At 48.6% G+C, this 23,306-nt stretch overlaps 1 protein-coding gene across 1 annotated transcript in view; it reads right to left on the bottom strand.

Annotated features, from left to right (window-relative positions):
* Window positions 1-1,921: 1,921 nt before the first annotated feature.
* LRRC75B (leucine rich repeat containing 75B) overlaps window positions 1,922-23,306 on the bottom strand; it is a 22,059-nt gene continuing 674 nt past the window's right edge. The window contains exons 2-4 of the mRNA XM_014961457.1: window positions 18,559-18,687; window positions 14,105-14,217; window positions 1,922-3,534 (exon numbers count right to left, since the gene is read on the bottom strand). Of these exons, the coding sequence (XP_014816943.1) occupies window positions 3,012-3,534; window positions 14,105-14,217; window positions 18,559-18,687 (765 nt within the window). The 3' untranslated portion in view covers window positions 1,922-3,011. The remainder of the gene's footprint in view (window positions 3,535-14,104; window positions 14,218-18,558; window positions 18,688-23,306) is intronic.

Below are 23,306 nucleotides of genomic sequence, written 5' to 3'. Positions count from 1 at the left end.
TTACATGTTTTTATTCACAACCAGTTCTCCATGGGGAGGTTTCTATGGCAAAGCAACTTAGTGCATATGGGGGAATAAACAGCGATCCCACAGCTGCTCAGCTCAACCAGTCTGCTTCAAGCCATGCTTTATCTCCAGCTCCTGGAGCTGCCAACTGGCGGCCAGGCATCGGCAGTGATTAGCCCAGAATTCCCTTGCAATGGGCTGAATGTCTCATCTCCATCCTGCCGATCAGCGCAGCTCAAACCAAAACCACAACTTTCAGCAGGGCTGGAAACAGGCTGTACAGAATCTCCCTGGGGCTGGGCCAGGGACTCTGTGGGGAAGAGCTCCATCAGTGGTGGGCTGCACGCTGGGGGTCTTGCCTCATTTTGGGGGCATGCCACTGTTATGGAAAAGCTGTGAAGATGCCTTGATGCAGACCTTTACAGAGACAGCGCTCAGAGCCAAAGACAGAATGCTCAGGACCCCTTCTCCCTCTTTCTAGATATGCCACTGACTCACCAAGCAGCTCCAAGCCTTCATTTAAATGCTTCATGCCCGAGTTTCTTCTTGGCACAGAGCGCTGCTCTGCTTAGACTGTAAGAGTTTAAGTAGATCTTGCTGACATTTGAAATGCTTTTCATTTTTGCTGAAAGGTATTTTGGAAGGGAAAGAAGAAAAAGAAAAAATTAATGCCATCTCCTCCACAGCAGGGGAGGAAACAGATACCACACTGAGAAGGGAAAAGTAAGTTGCAAGAAGAGAGGCAGGCAGTGACCTCTGGAACCAGCACAGCCCTTCCCCCAGTAGTGGTTAAAGCTGCTCAAGCAGCTCTGTTTTGCCTTTTGCAAGACAATCTCGTGCTCCCCCCACACAGTCTTTGCCACAGAAATTACACCACTTCTCCTGATTCAGTAGAAGGGCTAAAAAGTGAGTTTGGGTGACAAGTGTGCAGGGGAGCACGTGTTTCCTTTTCACCTTGGGTTGTGCTGGGGCCTGGCTATATTTGCACGCCCTGTTCCCTATCCTCCTGGCCAAACTTCATATTCTAGCTCTCTCAGGGCCTTTTATCTTCCACATCAGCTGGGATGGGGCAGCTAGCACCTGGCCCTAGCTACATTTGCTTTACCTTGCTTTATCTTCTGCTCCTTTTGGTCAGCAGAGGACAGAGGCTTTACAACACTTCTGTTTGCAAGTTAACAATATGAAGATTATGAGGTCCTGCTCCAGTGACTTGAGTGCAAACAGAACTGCGTCCAGCATTTGCAGTGTCAAGTTGTAATATTCAGCACAGTGTCTCTAAACCCAGCTTTTTTCCTCAGGAGACTGGCTTTTGGCAGTTTATCAGAGACACCGATACCTTTCAGTGCCCTCACAGTCTTGCTCAAAAGAGGATAAATCACTTGATAATATCACCAGTTTGCTTCTTGTAATGTCTTGTAAAATCAGCGAGGGGCATGAAAGGTGCGTCTGTTTCATGTGGATTTCTATAGCTTAGCATATGAGAGTTGCTTATGTGTGTTGAGACTCCCAGAGAGAATCAGCAAAGGAAGGCAAAATTACCATTGTTAATTTCAGAGGGCCAGGATTCATATGGGGGGTTTTATATGTTTGATTCCTTTAAATTTTAACTCTTTCAAAATCCTGTCTGCTCTCTGAATTCCTGTGGGGAGAGGCAAGTGAGAGGACTTACCAGCTAAAGCCTGGTCAGTTTATTTGCATCAGCATCTTGCAATATGAAGGGTGGCAGCCTACCACAAATGAACACCCACATTTCACTTTCCTTAGAGGAATGAACTGCCTTCACCAATGGGAATGGTACCTGCTGATCCCCTCCCACACTACTCAGGCACTACAAGAGGACTCCTGGTCCATATTCTTGCAGTGGCTGGGCTGCTGGTTCAATTTGTGAACAATCCAGATACTCAGACTCCGTAACGCTTCACACCCTTGTCCAAGAGAACTGTTTATTATGTTTAGGTAGAACATGAGCATGGAAAACACTAGAAATATTGCATCAGTGGTTTGGTTTTTTGGACAGCATTGGAAATGGTGATGCAGCTGCTCATGTCATGTCTGTATTACGAGGTATGCAATAGGCCATGAGGAGCCAAAGCTTTGCGCTTTAGTTTGGGAAGTGTCCACCTCTGGCACGTTCACTGCTTGCTCCTCTAGTGCCACAGTTATGCACTTAGCTGTCTTTTTTTCCCCAATTTCACTTGGAACTTGTAATTTTAGTACAAAAGCACAGTTTTTTGAAACCACTCGTGCTAATCCACAACACTATTTCCCCTCCCTCTCCTCCCCACCCCCTCCCATCCCAACCCAACTCATCCCATCCCCCATGCTCCCACCAACACATACCTCCTTCCCCTCCCTCTCACCCCGGTCACACAGCAAATATCCTGATGCTGCAGTTCCAAGCCATGTGTCCGCCCCAGCCTATGCAATCCAATGGTCTCTGACCAAGTCCCTTTGTTCAGATGTTAATACAAAACACACAATAGGAAAAAAACAAAACAAAAGGAGCCAGACACAAGAGGGAGACACACTGCCTGGCTCCACAACAGCTAGGCTCTTGGGGTACCTCCTTTCACACTCAAGGCTGCAGGTCCCAAGGTTTCCAAGGTGCATAGGAAAAGGAAGAAAGGAAGTAAACTACAAGCCTGTTTCTGTTTTAGGTTCCCCCCCATCCCTTTCCCTCAACCCAATGGCTGCTGGAGGATATTCTTGACTCCGACAGGTCTTTTCCCGTCTTCCAGTGAGACCCTGCCTGGGGACCAGGTTCACTGTAAGTCACTCGTTCCTCTCTGGAACGTGGGCGATGGGTTTGGCAGTGAGGGGAGGGAGCGGAGCATGTTGTGGGGGGACAACAGGCTTTTGTCTCACAGCAAGTCGGGGGGAAGTGTCAGGGAAGGCGAGAGAAAAGAGCCAAAGGAAGCTGGTAAAGCTGGCCCTCTGCTTGATGTTTGTACTCAAGACTTCTCCTTGGGGCGGCTTCAATGTGCCAGTGCCAGCCTGTTGTCCAGTCACCTCTCACAGCCCTGCTGAGAGAAAGCACGTGGCGGGGTGCTTCCTGCTGCTTCGTTCTCTGGCTGGCTGCCCTCGTGCCCGCTGGAGATCTCTGAGTCGCAGTCGAGCGCTTCATAGATGGTAGGCAGCGTGGTCTGCTGGCTGAGGCGCTTGCGCAGGCCCACGAGCAATGGCTGCGGCATGGAGGAGACATCCACGTTGTTGCCGAGGTCAACCCAGGCCAGGCAAGGGAACTTGTTCATGTCCTTCATGGTGTCAGTCAGCTCCTTCATGGTCGCCCGCGTCAGTCGGTTGCCATTGAGGGAAAGGTGAGTGAGCTTGGGCAGTGCCCAGAGGAAGGGCAGCAGCAGGCGCACCATGTCATCATTCAGCTCAGTGAAGCTCAGGTCCACAGAGGTGAGGCGGTCCCCGTTGTTCTGCAGGTAGTAGGCCATGCGGTGGACATCCCGCATGGTCAGGGGGATCCCTGACAAATCCATGGAGTCCTGGCTCACCTTCTTCTGCAGGCTGGTCTTCAGGCTAAGGATGGAAAGGGGTAAAGAGAGAGATCATTACAGGGACTGCTTTTATTCATCTCTCATCCAAGTGACGGATTACTTGGGACAGGGGACAACTCATAAAGAACATAGGCTAGAATGTTAAGCAAAGGGTTAATGGAGCAGCTGAGAAGAGCAGTGTTACAAGGCTGAGAAATGGGTTTTTTATCTGGAAAACAATCTATTAGCAAACTGCACTCCAGGAGTAGATTTACTGCATGTCCCTTTAAAAGCCCTCCCAAGCAGCACTTAGTCAGTAAGCAGTACCAGTGGCTGCCTATTTGGGTCTCTGTGGTCAGCAGATCATCTGGGATCTGCTGCAGCTGTGAGGAGGCGGGGAGGGTATAAAGGTGCTAAAAGAACTCTAGAGAAGTGGTTTCAGCCATTTCTTCTGCTGTCTGCCTGGCAAGTGGAGTGAGGAGGAGGTAGGCAAGCTGTACAGCAGGCAAAGCTGTGCTATGGGGCTGTTGGGTATGCAAAGGGAGTGGGATGTGGAGTTCTATGATGGACTGTGGGTTTGTGAGAGTTCTGTAGGAAGTGGGACTCTGTGGGGCTATAGGAGCTGGTGGGGCTACGTTGCAAGATTGAGTAGAGATGTGTGTTAGTGTAACACATGAAAACCTAATCCCTTAGTGTAAATGATATTAGTCTTGCTGTCCTTTCAGGTGCATGTAACTTTAAGGATATGGGAGCCCTAAGTAGGACCCCCAGTATTTGTCGTGTGCTCAGTGGGTCTGTAAGTGCCTTGTTGAGCTTGGGAGGAGCAGGGTGGGTTAAGAATTAACCACCAATTTGAAGGTCCCCACTCTTCCTATCTGGCTCTCTGTAGTGTCCTGCACACCTGTGGCACACCCAGTCCCTGAGAGCAATGGGTACATGGGGACATGCAATTTCCTTGGAGGAGGCTGCAGCACCGCAGGAGCTCCCATGGCAGGTGAGAATGTTCCTGTGAGCCTTAGTCTTGCCAGGCCCTTCCGCAGTTGTGGAGAGGATGTGACGCTGCCTCTATAGCTTTGCTTCTATAGCAAAATTTGGTTATTAATAATCTCTATCAGCATGTGATAATACAAGTGAATAAATGTGCAACAGCCCTTCATGGACACATTCAACACTGACACACCTGTGGCTGTGCTTCCTTGTAAGAGCATGAGGTGGAAAGACCTCTTGGCCTGCCTTGTCAATTCTCAAGCCCACAAATTCCTGCTCTGGGTTTAGCAGCACTTTGTTCAGGCTACGTCTGCACGTCCTTGTGCCTCCTGAAGGAATTTGTTGTGCAAGGCTGAGGCTGTATCTGCAAGCATGCATTTGAGCTAAGGAGTTCTCATAGTAGAGACGTAATAACAGTATGGAATAACTTACATTCAGACCTAAGGTTTTAGAAGAGCCTTATGTATTTCTTACTAAATACTTACCCTTTACATAACCCAGGCTACTCCTCAGTGGATCACGGGAGGGGCAAGGGGAGCAGCACTTGTCTGTATGTCAAACAGCAGAGACTGATGTACTAGTGAATTATAATTGGTCTGAAAGCACACAAGTGAGTTCTCCAAAGGGTCTTGACTTGAACATGGTACTTGATACCTCTCCAATATCAGGGGCCCAGAGACAGGATTGTTAAGAATTAATCAACCACTTTGCTTGTAGCAGCAGTGCAGTTCTCTTAACAGCTGCAATAGAGTATGAGTTGTGAACTGTACATGTCTGGGTGGCACTGGGCTAGCCTTCCTTTTCCTGCTAATCCAAGGGATGCTTGATACCAGCTGAGTTGCATAGTACCATAAAAGGGTTCGACTCATATGAAATTTACCAGAGACTGGCCTCAAACCTGGAAGTCTCAGGTCTTCCCTGGCACAACTGTTATCCCTCAGCTGTGCTAGATGTTTATCTGGGTGTTTGATACAGAGTACTACTTGTTCCAGCAAAACAAAGCATCAAATGCATAGTGGAAGTGTGCATTCATATTGGTTGGATTAAGCAGGGAGAAATAAATCTTGAGTGTAAACCTGACTGCGTAGAGGAAATAGTCCCCTAAATCCAGTAGGGCTGGTACAAGAGATGAGATGGAAGCCTTCTCTGGCCTGTGTTGGTTTAGAGTAAGATTTTGTAGGTGATGTGAGGGGGTCCTGCATAAACAAGCATAGAAGCAAGCCTGTAATTACTTCAGTGCCTGTTTTGTGCAAATGCAGCCTATGGCTCCTGGAAATTTTACTCTCCAGTGCTGCCAACCCATGGCAGGTACTGGGGGGAGCAGAAAGGAGACAAACATAGGGACACCCTCCCCTCTGGCCCTAAGCCGTATCTGAGACTGTGCAAAGCCTGTTCTGACCTTCCTATTGTAAAGCTACAAGAAACAAGCATTAGAGCTTCCAGTTTGGGATAGGAACCAGGCTGGAGTGGGGACCACTGGAGGGCATGTCTGAGCCAGCACCATTCCCTCTGTGGGGCCTCAGCATTCAGGTGCTGTTTTTCCCGCTGTGTCTGCAACAGCAGCTTTCTTAATTGGGGGCAAGTTTGAATGGCTCTTGGGGTCCCCTTTTGAGTGACTTGGCTCTGAGTGCAGACAGTGATAAGTGAGGGAAAAATGTCAGAAGGACAAATGCAATGTGCTTGTCTGTCTCTGCCTGTTAAGCTTCCCCTCCTGTTGACTGCTATGCAGGGACTGCAGTAATAAGTCATGGATCGTGCTCTGACCAGAGCAAGTACCTTCTGCTGCTCTCCCCAGCAACAAGCCAATACCCTAAGGAGGCCTTAATCAAGCAGACAAATTATCTTCCCGTAATTGATTCTCCAGACTGGACTGCTCCTGGCTGAATGTGCTTAAACCCTCCTGCCTCCTGTCCTGTGCCAGGGCCCTCCCTCCCTCCTTTGCTGGCTTGTTTTTCTTTCCTTTCCTGTGTTTTTTGCTGCTTCCTTTTGCCCTCATTGCTGTACCTGCCAGGATGACTCTGGGCCTCCTGTCTCAGCACTGTGAGCTCCTCCTGTGTTTAAGTTGTTCTCTTGCCTGTAAAAATGCCTCTTATAGGGATGTGTCTGTAGAAGCCTTGCCCTGGTGGACGTAGCCTCTAATGCTGCAGCCAGGCCCTCAGCTCTCTGGTAAGTGCTGAAGCATGAGATCTGATGCCTCTCGTGTGCTTTAAACCCTGGCAGCTCTCCTCCTTGCCTCCTGTGTGTTCCTGGGCAGCTAAATACCATCTCTGGGGCAGGGCACAGAATAGTTGACCACTCCTCCTCCTCTTTTGCTTTAGAGGTAATTATATCTGCTATCAGAAGAGGGACAGGGAGATGTGGGTAGATGCTTTACTCTGAATTATGTGACACTTAGGTTGGGGTTTTTTTGAGCTTTGCTAAGTTCTATTTCTCTTGAGGCGGGGGAGAGGAGGGGAGGGGAGCATGAGACGCAGGACCCCAGGCTCTCAGACTCTTCTGCAGCAGCTGAGAAAATGCCAGGTTTATTTCCAGGGAAATGGGTCATCTATTATCCCCTAATTTCTGCAAGTAAAATAGGCTTAAAGATCGCTTCAGCTGCAGAAATTTTTTTTTCCTCTGTGTGAGACAAAACAGCTACTTAGTGACATGGCTCTTGGTGCCCATGGGACTTGGGGGCAGAGGACTGCAAAGCACTGGAGGCTGGATTAACCTAATGCTACCACAACTGGTGCTGTGTGTAGATTTATAATTGTGGGGATTTGCATCTAACGAGGATCTGGACCCTGGATGCAGTGAAGCAGACTGTGTTTGTATTATCTGCAGCAAGCTTAGAGAAGAAGCAAACCCCCACTTCCTCAGATGATGGAGAAATGGCTGCAAGTGAGAAATCCCATGAAACTTTCAGTAAGAAGGAAGGGCAATCAGCAGCCTGTGCCCTGCTGCCCACCTGGAGCTAGATGCAGCATCCAGTGAGGAAAGGTGCCTGCCTGTCCTCCTGCTTATAAGATGTCGGCACCCTGCTTGCAACCCCTGTCCGGCCCTCCTGAGGGATGAGAGCACTTCTAGCTACATCTTCTTGTTTCTCTCATGTGAAACAAGTTTTCCTTTGCGTCATTCCCAGCTCTCTCCTTGGGCTCTGGCCTTTCTCCCAGTGACACGCAGGCAACCTTCCTTCCATCCTCACTGCCAATTATCCCTTCACTAGGTGCCAACTCTGCTTTTCAGCAGGCATTAGCCAGCAGTCCCCAGACTGCACCATGAGCCTGGCCATGTAAGATCCACCCAGGATCAGTCCAGGGAGCACAGGGGTCTGAGGGACCTGCAGGTGTCAGAAGAAAGCACCTTGTCTCTCTCAGAAATGCAGGCTAGGAAAGGGATGAAACCATCTTGTGCCTCCCTTAGCTTTTTCCTGGGATGAAGATCTTCCTCTCCCCACATCAGGCTCAGTCACTGTTCCCACCTCCTGGGAACTCAGCTAACATAAGCAAATTCAGAGCTATCTTGAGAGGAAACAATTAGGGGACCTGAAATTAATTGTTAGTTGTTTGTCTCCAGGACCTGTCCCAAGGGACCTAACCCTTAGGCCTTCTTCCAGGTGCCTCTTTGAGTCCATGAAGCTGAGAGCTCGGCACATTTATTTTTTTATTATTAGCACTGAATCCCTTCAATTTCCTGGTCATCAGCTAAATTCTTTGGTGTCTGCAGGGAAGAGGTGTTCTGACTGTTGCTGTGGTGGGACTTGCAGCACCCACAGCAGTGCCTGGCCTCCTGTTAGCTTTGTGGGGCTTGGAGGAGCTTGTTCAGCCCAAGAATGTTCATGTTCTTGGAATCCCAGCCTCACTCCCTTGTCTTCCATGGCATGGAGAGAGGCTGGGAAGAGATGGTAAGAGTCAGATAGGATTTCAGTGATGAGGGATGCCCACTACTCCTTGCCTTTCTCTCCAGGCAATTACCAGCTTTCCCCTGCCCACCCTCTTATTTTTGCATTTAATTTGCCTCTAAATATAAATTTTTCCTGATGCCAGAGACTCCCATCACTGTGCATTCCCTCCTTCATTAACAGGCACTGCCAGTAGTGGCTAATTAGCCACGAGTTGAGTATCTCTTGGCTGCTCTTCCTTGGATAGAACCTAGTGACAGGCATGTCTGGATGGCTTCTCTGCTTTGAGCAGTGGTTTAGGGGATGGACTCTGGGCTTTTTAATCACCTACTTAGCATAATCTGGTTGCTTTGTTTCCCTGTGGCACAGGGCGCTGCTGTGCAGGGCTGGCTTTAGCTGCCTCTAGTGAGACATGAAAAAGGAAAGAGAAGCCTCAAAAGCACTGACCTAGGCTAACCCAGCCCAAGCTGTTCCAAGGCTGGGCCCAAAACCTCTGTGAAGGTGGAGGCAGTGCACAAAAGAGGCCACATCCATGAGAAGTCCCTTAGTCACATCTCCATCCATGTACCCAAGCTCTTCTCATCAACTGCGAGGAGATCCCTCACTGTGGTGAGAAGGAAGTGCAAAGAAAGCCTTTCTCCCACCACTCTCCCTCTGTAACTGGGACATGGATATCTGTAGGTGTTGATGCAGCTGAGTGTCTTTCTTCCTCCTGGCTCTGCTGTCATCTTCACTGTGTCCTTGCAGGTGTGCTCAAGAGAGCTGTGAACCCTTGACCTTCCTCCTGCTGCCATGTGATCCATCCGAGACCTCTGGTTGTTTCCCCTCATTATTTAGGTCTTTAATAGCAAAGCAGGGAACAATGCTACCTCCTCATTGTAAATATGTTAACAGCCTATGTCATAAAATCAGAATAGTTTGGGTTGGAAGGGACCTTTGAAGGTCATCTATTCCAACCCCCCCTGCAATGAGCAGAGATGTCCTTGCCAGACCTTCAACTGTATAAGAGTCATGAAGGCACAAGGTCTCTGCTGATTCCTTTTAATCTGCCACTCAGCCTCCGTTATTTCTCTTATTGACTGCTCTCTGTCAAAGTGTCCTGCTTCTCCTGCCTGCTAGTCTTTGACTGTTTCTTCTGATCTGTGACAGGGCAGTATCAAGCTGCTGGATGACCTTTTCTGCCTTCTCCAACAGCCTTTGCAGATGTACCTGTCTCTCGAAGCTCTTAGGAGCCCTGATCATGAGTAGTGTTTAGGACTCTCTGCACTGTAAGATGAGGAGACAGTTCCTGCCTCTCTGCAGCTTACTTACCAGCCTATGTCTGTCCAGCTGATGTGTCTGTGAGCAGCAGCTTTTTTAAAATGTTGTGTGGGGCAGTTCTTGTACTCCCATATGACTGTTACCATGTGGCTTTAGTTAGCTGACTGGTATTCTCTAACTTGGCTTCAGGAATGATGGTGCTTATTTACCCTGTTGCATAAGGGTGACATGAAGCTGTAGTTAATATTCACCTCATGCTATGTGAAGGCTAGGATCTAATCTGCCAGAGCTGTCATCTGCAGCCCTGAGTGATGTTTTCAAGGGGAAAAAAAAGAAAGATCCAAAGCCCTTTAGAGCTGTTTCCCTGCAGTCTTCTAGATAAATGCTTTCATTGCATTTTAAAAGTGCATCTAGTGCCGCAATGTCTGAGCAATGCACATCAATAACTGAGAAACAGAGCAATAAGCCCTGAAGGAATACTCTCTTCTCCACCCAGCTTTGGATTAGCCAAGATGAAATTCATTCAGGTGAGCAAAGTCAAACTGTGGTGAGACTTGTGAAAAGGAAAGCCCAGGTGCATGCAGTTTGGGAATTAGTAACTCTGTACACACAACTGCCTTAACTCTTCCTGAACCAGTCACTGTGTGGAAAAATCTGGATTTTTTTTTTTTTTTTTCTGTGCTAGAAACCCCCTGACTGTAGAGATCATTCTGTGTTTACTGCCTGCATGCATTGTGGATTCAGGTTTGGTCCTTTGCACTCAACAAAGGAAGTAGTTACACTGAAGTAGGCAGCTCTGGGGAAGATGCAAGTGGAAGATACATAAGGCTCCCTGACATGGCTTTGCCATGAGAGCTTAGTTGTAATCCACAGCTGTTTGATTGCAGTATAAAGCTGTGATTCAGCTCTCCAAAGACTGTCTTCACCTGATGCCCTTTCCCCCCCAGAGAGCAGTCTGGTGTGCCTAGCCCTCAGAAAGTAATACACCCTCTGGGTCCAGCTCTGTTCTGGAGGCAGATGGTGGCAATTGCACTAGCACATGCAGTTTTCCTTAATTCAGGATTGCAGGAGACCTCAAGATTTCTGAAAACAAGAATTAATAATATCCAAAAATTCTGCACCTGTCAAAATTCCACGGTAGTGGTGTTGATAGCCTAAAAAGCCTATGTCTGTGTAGAGGAGCATTTCTTAATTTGATACTCTTTACACTATAAATGTCAATTTAATGAGAAAGCGAAGCTGGAGTTATAAAACACTCTAGGATGTATTCTGATCAAGTGTGAATGACCTATACAACTATAAAATGGTGCTAAAACTGAATTCCCATTAAGATATAAGGGACTGAAAATTGTGCAGTAAAGTCACGCTGGTCCCTTCTGTGGAAATCTTATCCTCCAGCTTTTGAGTTCCTACTTTTAAAACCCCTAGAGCTGTTGGCTGGAAGCTGCAGACCCGAGACAGGATTTTGCAGGGAAGGAGAATTGAACCCCTCACTTTCAGTGTGGCAAACTTGTCTCTGGGTGACTGCACAGCTGGGACACTGCTAACCCTTCATTGTACATGCAGACAACCACTGTCAAGAACACACAGACGTGGATGCAGAGGGCAAACTGCCTTCCAGCATCAACCTTTGACAGTTTAATCAAGCGGAGAAACCAGACGCAGCCTGGGTTGGGTCTCTCCTACTCACTTCAGTGGCTGTTGCATTGAGTCCACTGTGCTGCAATAAGCTTTCTCCTTCCACATTTCTGTTCTGGCCTGTGTATCAAAACAGGGGTGCTTAAAGTACCAAAGATAAAATACATTTCTTCATCAGTTCATGGGTGGCCTAGGTTTTCACTTGCTGGATGTTTTGGGTCCCCACTGAGAGTAGATGGAGATGTAACTACAATTAGTTTGTTTCTGACCTGCTGGCTTGCTATTTTGCAGTGGGGAGGAACACCTGATGCACAATCCAGCTCCAGCATTGCAGGTCCTTTCTATCTCCCATACTGCATCTCCCTAACAGCCCAAATGTAATTAAAACCTGGCAGATGCTCTAAGCTCTCTGTATGGCTGGGCTTGTTAATTATCTCCTGGAGTCATCTGACATGCTGCCAGAAAGCAGAAATCGCATTTCAGAAGAGAACAAGGGGGTCCTGCATCAGCTCTGTGAAAGCCAGAAGCCAAAACCCAGGAGACGGTAAAAGCGAGAGGAAAATTCAGTTCCTGAATGTGGTCTCCACACACTGGTTCCTCCCTGCTGTCCCAAATCCCCACTAGACTTTAGAAATGCCTTCGAAGTGTTGCTGCTACACTCATGCTTTTTACAGGACCTCGATGGCAGGAAGGGTACAAGCCAAGGGCACAGGTTCAGAAACCAAGATTATAGTAAAATACTCCCACTCCCCACAGAGGGAAGTGAAGAATTTAGATCAGGTGAAAACAGCCTTGCTGGACAAAATTAGGCCCTGGTGTCTCCAACTGAAGCAGCTATTTCTTTTCTTCCTGCTACTGGCAACATCCATTTTCTTGCAGTGGCCTTAGATGCCAACTCTGCAGGCGCCTTTTGCCGCAAACTGCAAACCAGTTCCTCTCCAGTTTTAAAAAAGGAAGCCCTGCTGTTGAATATTTAATCAAAATTGTTTTGTGCCTTATGTAATACCTTGAATCTGGGCCTGGCTGCCAGGCAGCACCATACATTTTAGACCTATATTTCCCTCTATTGCATATTGCCTTGTTGCCCTCTCCCTGCTTGTGCTCACAGGTGCTCTGTGCCTGGCTAATACTTAGGCCTCACCCCTCTGTGTGGGATTTGGGCTCATGGAGCCCAGAGCATTTCCTCTGGCCACAGACAATGCTCCCTGTGTTTTTAGTAACTGATGAGTTTACAGCAGGCAGTCCTCTGCTCTCTCTGGGCTCTGCAATCAGAGGGAACACCTCCAGTTTGACTCTCTAGCCTGGAGTCCAACTGGAGAAGATGTTTGTTCTGCCTTTAAACAGGAGTATGGAGGCAGAGGCTTAAATTAGTAGCTACAGGGAGGGATTTTTCACTTGGAAAACCAGAATCAGGCTGGGTTTCAGCAAAAGGGAGCTTGGAAAGGAATGGAGACAGACACACTCTGTAGAGCTTTCCCTGTCTCCAGCATTTCTTATCTTTAAGCCCCTCTGTCTTGGGATATATCCTGCAGGTCCGGTGCTCTGCAGGATACCATGGGCAAAATGTCATCTGAGTAAGTCTGGAACAGGACTCGCTCAGCTCTGGTCCCCTGGTCTTGTTCTGTGCTGTGGTTTCTACCTGCAAACTGGCATGAAGAGTCCTGCCCTCTGGGGTGCTGGGAGTGAGAGCACTGAAACTCACAAGAGTGCTCAGATTTGGTGCTAAAGTGGGGCTATAGGTATGAGAGGCAGATGGTCTGGAAATCATGGCATTAGGGATTTTATTCCATAAGATGCACTGGGGATCTGCCTCTGAGTCAGAATGAAAGGTGCGATGGAAATGTCAATTCCCATGGGGGATTTTAAGTTGCTGGTACATGCATAAAGACTGAAAATCTTAGAAAAGCCCAAGGCTGTTCTCAGAGTGCTGCCAATTTTGCATTTCTTTTTACCCAATCCTGCATTTATTCCTATGAAGCTAATGAGGCGGACATGAGCTCCTCTTTTCTTAGTCACTTCTCTGTCTTCAGCACTGGTGATCTCTGTCACAGGAACAGGCTTTGCTCGAAGAAAATGAGGAGAGAAGGGGTGGATTGAAAAGTAGGGACTGCTCTTTATCTGGTTAGAAAAGCCAGCAAGTGTCAAGGAGAGAACACGTGTGGGTGTCTGAATATGTTTGTAGTAGTGGAAAGCAGCTGCCATCCGGTAGCTGTCTGTAGCAAATGTGCCTTAAGTTGGGTTCTCTGTGTGTAAGGCTCTGCATCATCTTGGGTCCCTCACCTGGTCCTGGCACAGAAGTGGGAAGTAAGTAAGGATGGTCACCTCTCTGCCAGCCACTGTGAAGTGGTTCCTACTGAATGGATGATGCTTTATAATGGGAGACCTTCCTCACAGGCAGGGAAGTTTTACAGGCATAAATAAGGATAAAGTGGGTGCAGAGCTGGGGGCCAGCTCAGCTCTGCACAGGAGTGCGTGTATCTGCAAGGCTTTGGCCACGCTCCTAAGGCCAAACACCCTGCAAGCCATGCTGGGAGAGTTGTCTGCTGTGCAATCAGTGGCATTGACTTCAGTGCCCTTGGGAAAGGTTGAGGAACTGTAAGACTACATAAAAAGGAGTAAATAGCAAACCAGATCGGGGAATGGGTTGGCACTGACCCTGTGCCAACCCTGTGCCGTTTGGCTGAGGTTTTCTGAGAGACCAAGCAGAGGCTGCCATGTAGGTTTTCAGCCCTGCCTTTGTCTGAGAAGGGCAGTAGTGGCAGACTGGGATGGTGCTTGGCTGCAGCACAGTTTCTCCCGGCAGATTCCCCTCTGTGCCCATCCACCCTGTTCCCAACAGGCTGCTTACCACACTTGGGACTTCCTCCGGGGCATGCCATGCCGGTGCCATTTTGAATGGGGGGTTAGGTGGTAAATCAGCTGCCTGCAGATCCTGTCTGAGGATTTCCAGGGGTCATATTCCTGAAAGCAAAGGGACAGTTTAGCCTCTGCAGCCACCACAGCAGAACAGGAATGGGGGGGAGACGGGGGACAGAGGAAGATGGGAAAGAATCAGAGGTGGTAATAGAGCAGGGGAATACATATATATATATATATAGGGGAGGAGATTGAGAGGATGAAAAAGGAATGGTGAGAAGGCCTGAGATACCTCTGTGCCACATGCCATCTCCTCCTGGGGTGGAGGAGGAGCAGCAGCTCTGCACTGCCAGGAAGAACCACAGCTCAGCCAGCATGTTCCTGCCCAGAGCAGGGATGCAATTTCACACTTTACCAAGGAACAAGTGGAGCTTAGAAGAGGGGGTTATTTTCTAGAGCTGTGGCGGGGGGTCCAGCTGTAAGTCAGGCAACACCTGGGAAGGCAGGAGCGGCTGACAATGTGAGAAGGGCTCTGTGCAGGGACCCCCTATGCCCTTTTCTTCAAAAGATCTCAGCTTCCAAAAAAGCCCAGTGTGGGGACAGTATGGGTGTCTCAGCTCCTCACTGCTGTATCCTCAGCAGCACCCATCCCCAGTTTGACAGACAAGCTGCCAGCTCATTATGTTACAGGACTATGCTAAATTTCTTTCAATTGCCTTGCTGCCATGCTTCTCTGACTGCATACTGTCTTTGGACTGATCATCTGTTCCTCTAATGTGGAAAGTTCAGCAGTCCCATTCCCCAGGTGCTTCTTGCTGGGAGAGATGTGCCCTGAGACATCTCTGCACCTTGACTCTGTTCCCTTCTGTGTTCCAGCTTGGAGATGCTGGGACAGGGAATCAGCGAATTCCCCATATTCCTTCTTAGTACTTTGCAGTCCATCCTGCTCCTGGAGGTTTGAGTTCGGGAGCCTCCCAATATCAGCAGTTCCCTCCAGCCCCTGCAGTAATTCATCAGGAAAAGATGGCACTAAGCTGGTTGCTAATTTCCTGGGTTCATTTTTGCGCCGTGTGTTTTCTATCACCATGCCTTTGAACAGCACCTCTCTTCCTCTGGTGAAGCAGAATGGCAAATGGCAGCTGCTGAAGGCTGGGATTTCCCACCCCTCTATCATATTTTCCAAATGCTGACAGACACCTGCATTCCTATTCCTCAGTCTTCCAGCTGTGGTGCAACATGTGCATTTATGGATTTGATAGGTAAACACATAGTAAAGCTGTCGGGGATTATGCTAATATATTCTTTATTGCAAGCGGTTAAAGTGCTGTACTGTGGGCCAACAGCTGCACTGTGATTTTCCTAAGCAGTCACTGAATCAGCTGAACTCCCCAGGGATGCGCTGCCAGCATGTGGCTGTTCTGCTGTGCCAAGTGGAGAGGGATCCCAGCCTCAGCTGAGTGCCCCCCGATCCCTGTCCCAGATCCCCTGGGATCCCACAGAGACCAGCCCTTGCCCTTGGGTTAGGTGCCTTGTTCTAGACTACTACTGTGCTGGTAAGGCTGCAACTGGTGGCTGCCTGCTGTCACCTACAACAGCAAACCTTTCCAAATGGGTGCACGTGCACACCAGGCTTCAGCACGGAAGCTGGCACAATGCTCTGCAAGCGTTTGTTGGCTCACGACTGAGAATTACCCTCCTGTTCCTTTCTGTGTCCTCACTGATTTAATTTCCACTGACAGACTGGGAATTGCACTCAGCCTGCTTGCTCATAATGCAGTTAACACCCACCAGATGCTCAGCCAGGGCTGGAAAGGGGACGTGGTCTGCTGATGTTTGTACTGGCGAGGGTGCTGAGTCTCTCCAACCACTTAATTAAACTCCTGTTGGCTTTGAGGGGCAGCTCAGGTGCTCAGCATCTTCCTTAGGAATGGGGAAAATATTACCTATATAATGCTACGTGTATATGTATAATGCAGATAAGCGTGTGCCTCTGTAAGACATGAAAATAGAGGAGGGGTGGTATATGCAGGTATGTAAAAACTGTAGTGTGTTATCTGCTGGGCACCTGGAGTAGGGTGATGTCCCCTCATGGTGCCTCCCTTAAAGGGCATGGCACAGCTTGAGGTTGGAGATGGTCTGGCAGAACAGCTGGAGATGAGGTCAAGTGAAATATGGTTAAGAGGTACTACTGCTGCAACCCACCCCATCCTTTTTAGACGCTTATAAAATTTCCACAAAAATTACACTTGAAAATCAGATTTTTCAGGCTGCATTGCAGCCCAATGATGATGATTAAACTGTGGCTATATGTAGTTTGGCTATTGAGACCTGACGGGTTAATTGTTATCAAAGAGCCTCAGGAGATGGCAGAACAAGGTTAGAAATGTTACTAATCTACACCAGGCATTGAATGTATTCCCTAGGGTGCTGCTGTTTGCTCTGAGCTGTGTGTACTTAAAATCTCTCTCGGACTAAAGAAATTCACTCTGTTGCTGCCCTTATAAAGCAAACATGACACTTGCCAAGCCTGATAAGCAAATGGATGTATTGCAAATTCAAGTGTGGTTTGTGGTGGCAGAGCATAACAGAAGTAGATGCAGGTGTTGCAGTGGGACTGGGGTATCTGTGAAGTTTGTCTGCACTCAGCCTTGCCTTTCTTTGTCTCTGCTCTCCTCGTTCTCTGAAGGAAAGTGCAGGAGCAGTGCAGGAACACTGTCCACATGGCACTTTTGCTTCTTGAACCCTGAGTTGCGGTATATTCCTACAACACTGTTCTTTACTCAAGAGCTCTGGGAGGTTCTAGGGGTGGTATAATGCTGTCTCAGGGTAGTTACACATGGCAAAGGGCCTGGGAAGACAGACGTTCTTGTCCTCCTCCTGCAGAGGCACCAGCCTGGGCAGAGGTGCAGAGATGTCTGTTCCCCTCTGCAGCCCCATAAGTGAACTGCTTTGAATCTCTGGTGGATACCAGTGAATATGGCACCACCACCCACCCCATATATTTTTTTACCTGGCCTGTACTCAGTCATCAAGTTTGCTATTGGTGCGAAAAGTAAAGTCCTTATTTCTGTGCACGTAACCACCCCCTCCTTCAGCTGCATTCATGTTCTGAGGTAGTTTCAACTGTTTTCTACAGAAATATGTACAACATTCTATATGCTACCACTCCAACAGCGTACACTGTCTCATTCTGAAGGATTGTAATGCACCACCCAGCACCAGTCACCCCATTAGGGCTCTCTTTGCATCAGTGCTATGTTGCAATATGTCCCTTGAGCTGAGGGAAGTGGTCACCTTTTTGGGACACTGCAGATCTCTAGCGAGGCTCATCAGCAAATCATGGGAGATGGGATCCACCAAGTTGAGGAAAGTTGCATTTTTATAGAGCACTTCATTGAGGAATGTTCCTTCCAGTCCCAGGTCCTACAAGAAAAAATGCAGTGAGATACATGGGCTCCTTTGGAGCTATGACCATGAGGTGTTTTGAAACCAGAAAGTAAATACCATGAGGGTGCCAGGTGGTTACTCAGTACAGGAAAAGTGAAGCAGCTGTGTCTGACCCAGTATTACTGTGGTGGGGGATGTGGATACCCAGGGAGCTGAATGAGATGCCGTGTTAAGTTGAGCTACCCAGCCTAGGGACTGGCTGCCTTGTTTCCACCTACCACAGGAAGGTGAGAGTGATATCATTTCCCTCCAGAGAGAATTAGCTCCAGAGAAACTTACAGTTTTGTCAGCTTCTATGTGTGAATCTGCTGAAGGAGCTGAGCAGGAAGGCTGGCTCCAAACCTGATTCTCCAATCTCAGCTTTTCTGGAAGAATCAAACCTTTCTCAGGAACTCAGGTACTGCCATACGCCCTGGTGGTGGCTGCCTGACTAAAAGTTCTGTCCATCAGTATGAGTTTAGCTGTGCTTTGAATTTCTCAGTAAGTGCTAAACACTGGCAGTATTGTCTTTTGGCTGTAGTGGTAAATTTATAAGTAGCTCTACACAACAGTCATGGGGAGTCTTTTTTTCTATCGTACACAGTGAGAGGTAGGGGAACATCCATGGTCCATGTAACTTACCTGCATGGACCAGGACATGGGGCACCTTTGGATGGACACACTGGAAGAAACCTCAGCATCCTTGGGAACAAAAAGTGTCCACAGGGGGCAGATAGGCGATGCTGCAAAGAACTGAAGTGTTTCTTGCTAAGAGAAAAGCTAAGATCTAATATACAATATGGTTGTTACCCCTCCTTCAGCTGCATTCATGTTCTGAGGTAGTTTCAACTGTTTTCTACAGAAATATGTACAACATTCTATATGCTACCACTCCAACAGCGTACACTGTCTCATTCTGAAGGATTGTAATGCACCACCCAGCACCAGTCACCCCATTAGGGCTCTCTTTGCATCAGTGCTATGTTGCAATATGTCCCTTGAGCTGAGGGAAGTGGTCACCTTTTTGGGACACTGCAGATCTCTAGCGAGGCTCATCAGCAAATCATGGGAGATGGGATCCACCAAGTTGAGGAAAGTTGCATTTTTATAGAGCACTTCATTGAGGAATGTTCCTTCCAGTCCCAGGTCCTACAAGAAAAAATGCAGTGAGATACATGGGCTCCTTTGGAGCTATGACCATGAGGTGTTTTGAAACCAGAAAGTAAATACCATGAGGGTGCCAGGTGGTTACTCAGTACAGGAAAAGTGAAGCAGCTGTGTCTGACCCAGTATTACTGTGGTGGGGGATGTGGATACCCAGGGAGCTGAATGAGATGCCGTGTTAAGTTGAGCTACCCAGCCTAGGGACTGGCTGCCTTGTTTCCACCTACCACAGGAAGGTGAGAGTGATATCATTTCCCTCCAGAGAGAATTAGCTCCAGAGAAACTTACAGTTTTGTCGGCTTCTATGTGTGAATCTGCTGAAGGAGCTGAGCAGGAAGGCTGGCTCCAAACCTGATTCTCCAATCTCAGCTTTTCTGGAAGAATCAAACCTTTCTCAGGAACTCAGGTACTGCCATACGCCCTGGTGGTGGCTGCCTGACTAAAAGTTCTGTCCATCAGTATGAGTTTAGCTGTGCTTTGAATTTCTCAGTAAGTGCTAAACACTGGCAGTATTGTCTTTTGGCTGTAGCGGTAAATTTATAAGTAGCTCTACACAACAGTCATGGGGAGTCTTTTTTTCTATCGTACACAGTGAGAGGTAGGGGAACATCCATGGTCCATGTAACTTACCTGCATGGACCAGGATATGGGGCACCTCTGGATGGACACACTGGAAGAAACCTCAGCATCCTTGGGAACAAAAAGTGTCCACAGGGGGCAGATAGGCGATGCTGCAAAGAACTGAAGTGTTTCTTGCTAAGAGAAAAGCTAAGATCTAATATACAATATGGTTGTTACAATTGGGAGGTACCACAGAGCTGTGGAGAGGGGAAAAAAAAAAAAAGAGCATCTGGGAAAGAGAGATCACATACATGAAAATACCCTGAGGGCAGAAACAAATATCGCAGGAATAGAAACATAGAAGAAAACGCTCCCTAACAGGGACAGTGCTGGGTTTGATTCAGTTGACAAGGAGGGCTCAGCTGAGGGAGGAAACAAGTCCTCTGCCCATTCTGTATGCCTCTGCCAGGAGAAATGAATAAGCAAATGGGTGCCCCATATGTTCGTGCTGCTCCACTGAATGTGTGCTTCAGGCACCACCCAGTGAAAGATGCACTGAGCTAAAAAAAATTAAAAAAAAAAAAAAAAGGAAAAAAACTGGCTGTACACACATACATCACCAGCAGGGATGGAGCCATAGCTGACAGAGGTGTGGGACCTTAACCCTAAGTGGCAATCAAAGCCACTGCTGTAGCCATTCTTTCCTCTGCATATGCTTGGATTGAGCAGAGAGCACAACACCAAAGAGGCCCTAGCTACAGATCTAGTGGAGAAAGGGTGAATAAATCAAATACTTTACAGGTCCATCCTTGTGTGTACCCATAAGCAACCAAGGAAGCCAAGCAGTGGATCAGTCCTGAAGGACAGACAGATACAGCTGGATGAGGGCCAGGAGCGTACCAAGGCATCATGCCAATGTCTCCCTTAACCGTAAAGCTTCAGGGAAATGGTGCCTCCTATGCCAAGTGTAATAGGCACAGATGAAGAAAGTTACCGATAGGATGGCATGGCTGGGCATGCAGCGGTGGATGTCACAGTAGTAATTAAACTCCCCCAACTGGAGCTATACCATAAATCCTGCCTGCAAGGGTTTTATAAATAATATAGCTGTAAATATTCAATTCACGTTGGTAGTGCATAAATTCTTACCCTAGGGGCATCTTCTGGTTCATCTTACTTGTTTCCCCCCCCATACTTATTGGAAAATTTTGTACCACCCAAAGGATGGTTGCAGACAGCAGAGTATTAAAAGTCTTGCCAGTTCAGTTGGCTTAGTGCAGTTACCTTAAAAATGACTGACACTTGGCCATTGTCTCAGCACAGGAAAATCATATTGTACCAGACTTTTTGCTGGTGTAAGTCTGTTGTCTCCCCTGGCTTGAGCTGAGTAATGCCCACTTGGAACAGCAGGAAAGCTGGTCTGTCTCTGGCAGGTGGCTATTTCTGAGACTGGTAAGATGATGTGCAGTGGAGCTGTCCGAGTGTTCCTGTACAATGCAAACGTACACGAGTGTACACCTGTGGTTTGCAGTTGTTCTCTCTGTACTCTTCTAAAATGCTGTGATCTCACATCTCTTTTAGTGGATCTGCTTCTGGCTGGCTTGCTTTCTTTATGTTATTACACCCCTTCGACATCCTAGGAGCAGTCCACAGGTCAAAAAACACTGGCAGATACAATTACATCCTGCTGGGTACACATGCAGGGCTGGGCAAAGTCTGTGTCTGCTGGGAGCAGCAGGAGGCACGCATCAGGAGCCCGTGTCCTGCAGTCTGGCTGAGCACGTTGTTCATTTGGGGAGGCTGTGATTTTGGTCCCACCATCACTCTGCCTTCTCTGGGGTGTTTGGCCCCCCGGTCCAAGGCAGAGCGATGAGGTCTGGTGTTAAATATCCTCACTGAACACTAGAGTGAACAAGGTGTCTCTCTTTTTACAGGTAACAAACAGAGCCTCACCTGGGACACATTAATCCGTGACTCCCGGGAGTGTGTTACTGCCAAGGTAAGCCAGTCTCTGTAAGGAAGGACGTGCTGGGGGATAAGCTAAGGGCTGAATTTAGTTGAGTGAGAGCAATTTGTAAATGAGAAAAAAAGGCTGATCATAGTACTCTTTGAAGCTGACGCTGGACACATGAGGAGGACTGGTTCTGATTATGTGACCCAAAACTGGCAGACAGTTGTGTTCAGTTGTTGAAGGGTGTGTGGTAAGCATTAGTGGTGTAGCCCTGTGTCTCTGAAATCTCTGAGCAGACAACAAACCAGAGGCTTTGGGGTGGTGTTGGATGGGTTCCCATCTTGGCAGAAGAAGCCTGTGTTGTGACTACAGGATGCATGTCCTACTGCTCCATCATGAGCAGATGAACAGAGGGTCACTATTTCAACATGGACGGGCTGAGATGGGGACCAGGAATAATAAGGGGAACTGGAAAGGCAGTGGACAAAATGTGAGTGTTCAGGACATGGTAATTCTCAGGGCAGATGTGGGGAAGCCGGGTGCTTAGCTGATCCTGAGAGGAGCTGGCAGGCTGCATTGAAAGGAGGGCTTAGAAATGACCCTCCGTTCCAGATGGCCCTGTGTCTTAGCATTCAAACCATGGCTGCTCACAGATGGACCTTCTGGAGGTCTGTGGGGGACTTCAGCGCTTCATTCTCAAGGAGAGGTGCTGAGGACTATAGAAAATGACATTCTGTAGATTTGGCCTCTGGCATACCCTACAAAAGTCTGTTCATATTACATCACCATGTTCATGAAGTGAGTGGTTGCCTCTCTTTCTTCACAAGCTTCTTGTAATAGTGCCTTTCTAAAACTGTCTCTGAAATCCTACTCAACCCTTGTCTCCTGTACTGGTACACACATCCAGGCTTCCTGCAGAGGGTTTACCTGTCTACGCACGTGGCAAAAAGAGCATTTGTGGTGCTGGTAACAATCGTCACGTGAACAAGTGGACAAGGAAAGCAGAGATGTAATTTTTGGTCCAGTAGATTCTTACTCATGAGTGTGCAACTTGCTGGTAGCCCAGGGCATTGACCCACCACTGTTTGGTGTGTTGTAAAGCCCAGGGCATTCAGAGCAGAGTCAGGACTGTTAATGAAGCTGCCTGCAGCTGGTAGTATGGCTCTACAAGCATCCCAGCAAGCCAGTCTCTGCTCCAACATACTCACACCCACGGGTTACTTGCCACTGTGGTGAGAAACTCAATATGTTCCCAAGATGTAGGTCATTAGATAATGAGGCAAAGCGATAAGCTAAGAGCTGGTGGTATTTTATGTCCAAATCAGAGGGAGAATTTGTCTCCTGTGCTACTGATTGCAGGGCTGCCTGCAGTTTGGGGGAGCTGAGTTTGCCTGGAAAGTGGTGGTAGCGCTGAGTGATGGAGGAGATGGCTCTGTTCCAGCAGCAGGGCTCTGTCCTCAGCATCAGTTTGGCACCACGCTGTCTGCACACTGGCTTTGCTGTTCCTGAATGGCGGCAGACAGAAACAAGCTCCCACTGATACACTGACCCCTTTACCTCTCCTCTCAGCCTAGATTGTCCCAGAGGTCCTCTCCAAAACCATTCTGGGTTCTCCCAAAGACAGATCTTGTCCAGCCTGGCTGGGTGGGTGTAACGGGATGTGGTGGCAGCGGGATGGAAGTGGCTTTTCTCTGGGGGACATCGATCCTGAGCACACCCAGGGGCTGGTACGGAGGGGTGTGAATGGGAAGAGCTGAGGCTCGGACACCCCTTTTCCTGCGTGCAGCACAGCCCTTCTCCCAGCCCCTCTCTCCCTGCCCCCAGGCAGCCGGGCCAGGTGCCCCTCGCCGGGGTTGGGGACACGGGGAGGCGGCAGGGAGCCCAGGGCGGGTGTCACCTCCCGCAGCCGCTCCCGCCCGCCGCGGCGGGCACCGAACGAGGCGGCTCCCGCACCACCGGGGCACGGAGCGGCGAAAAGCAGCACAAAGAGCCCGGCCCGCACCGCCAAGGCGGGGGCTGCAAACCCACACCGCCGAGGAGGAGGAGGAGTGAGGGGCTTGTGAACCCCGGCTCCCTGCCCCACATGGCCGGG

The sequence above is a fragment of the Calidris pugnax genome, unplaced genomic scaffold, assembly GCF_001431845.1.
Source record: "Calidris pugnax isolate Ruff unplaced genomic scaffold, ASM143184v1 scaffold32, whole genome shotgun sequence".
Classification (NCBI taxonomy): Eukaryota; Metazoa; Chordata; class Aves; order Charadriiformes; family Scolopacidae; genus Calidris; species Calidris pugnax.
The sequence above is the reverse complement of the archived record's forward strand: the minus strand, read 5'-3'. Positions and strand labels throughout refer to the sequence as shown.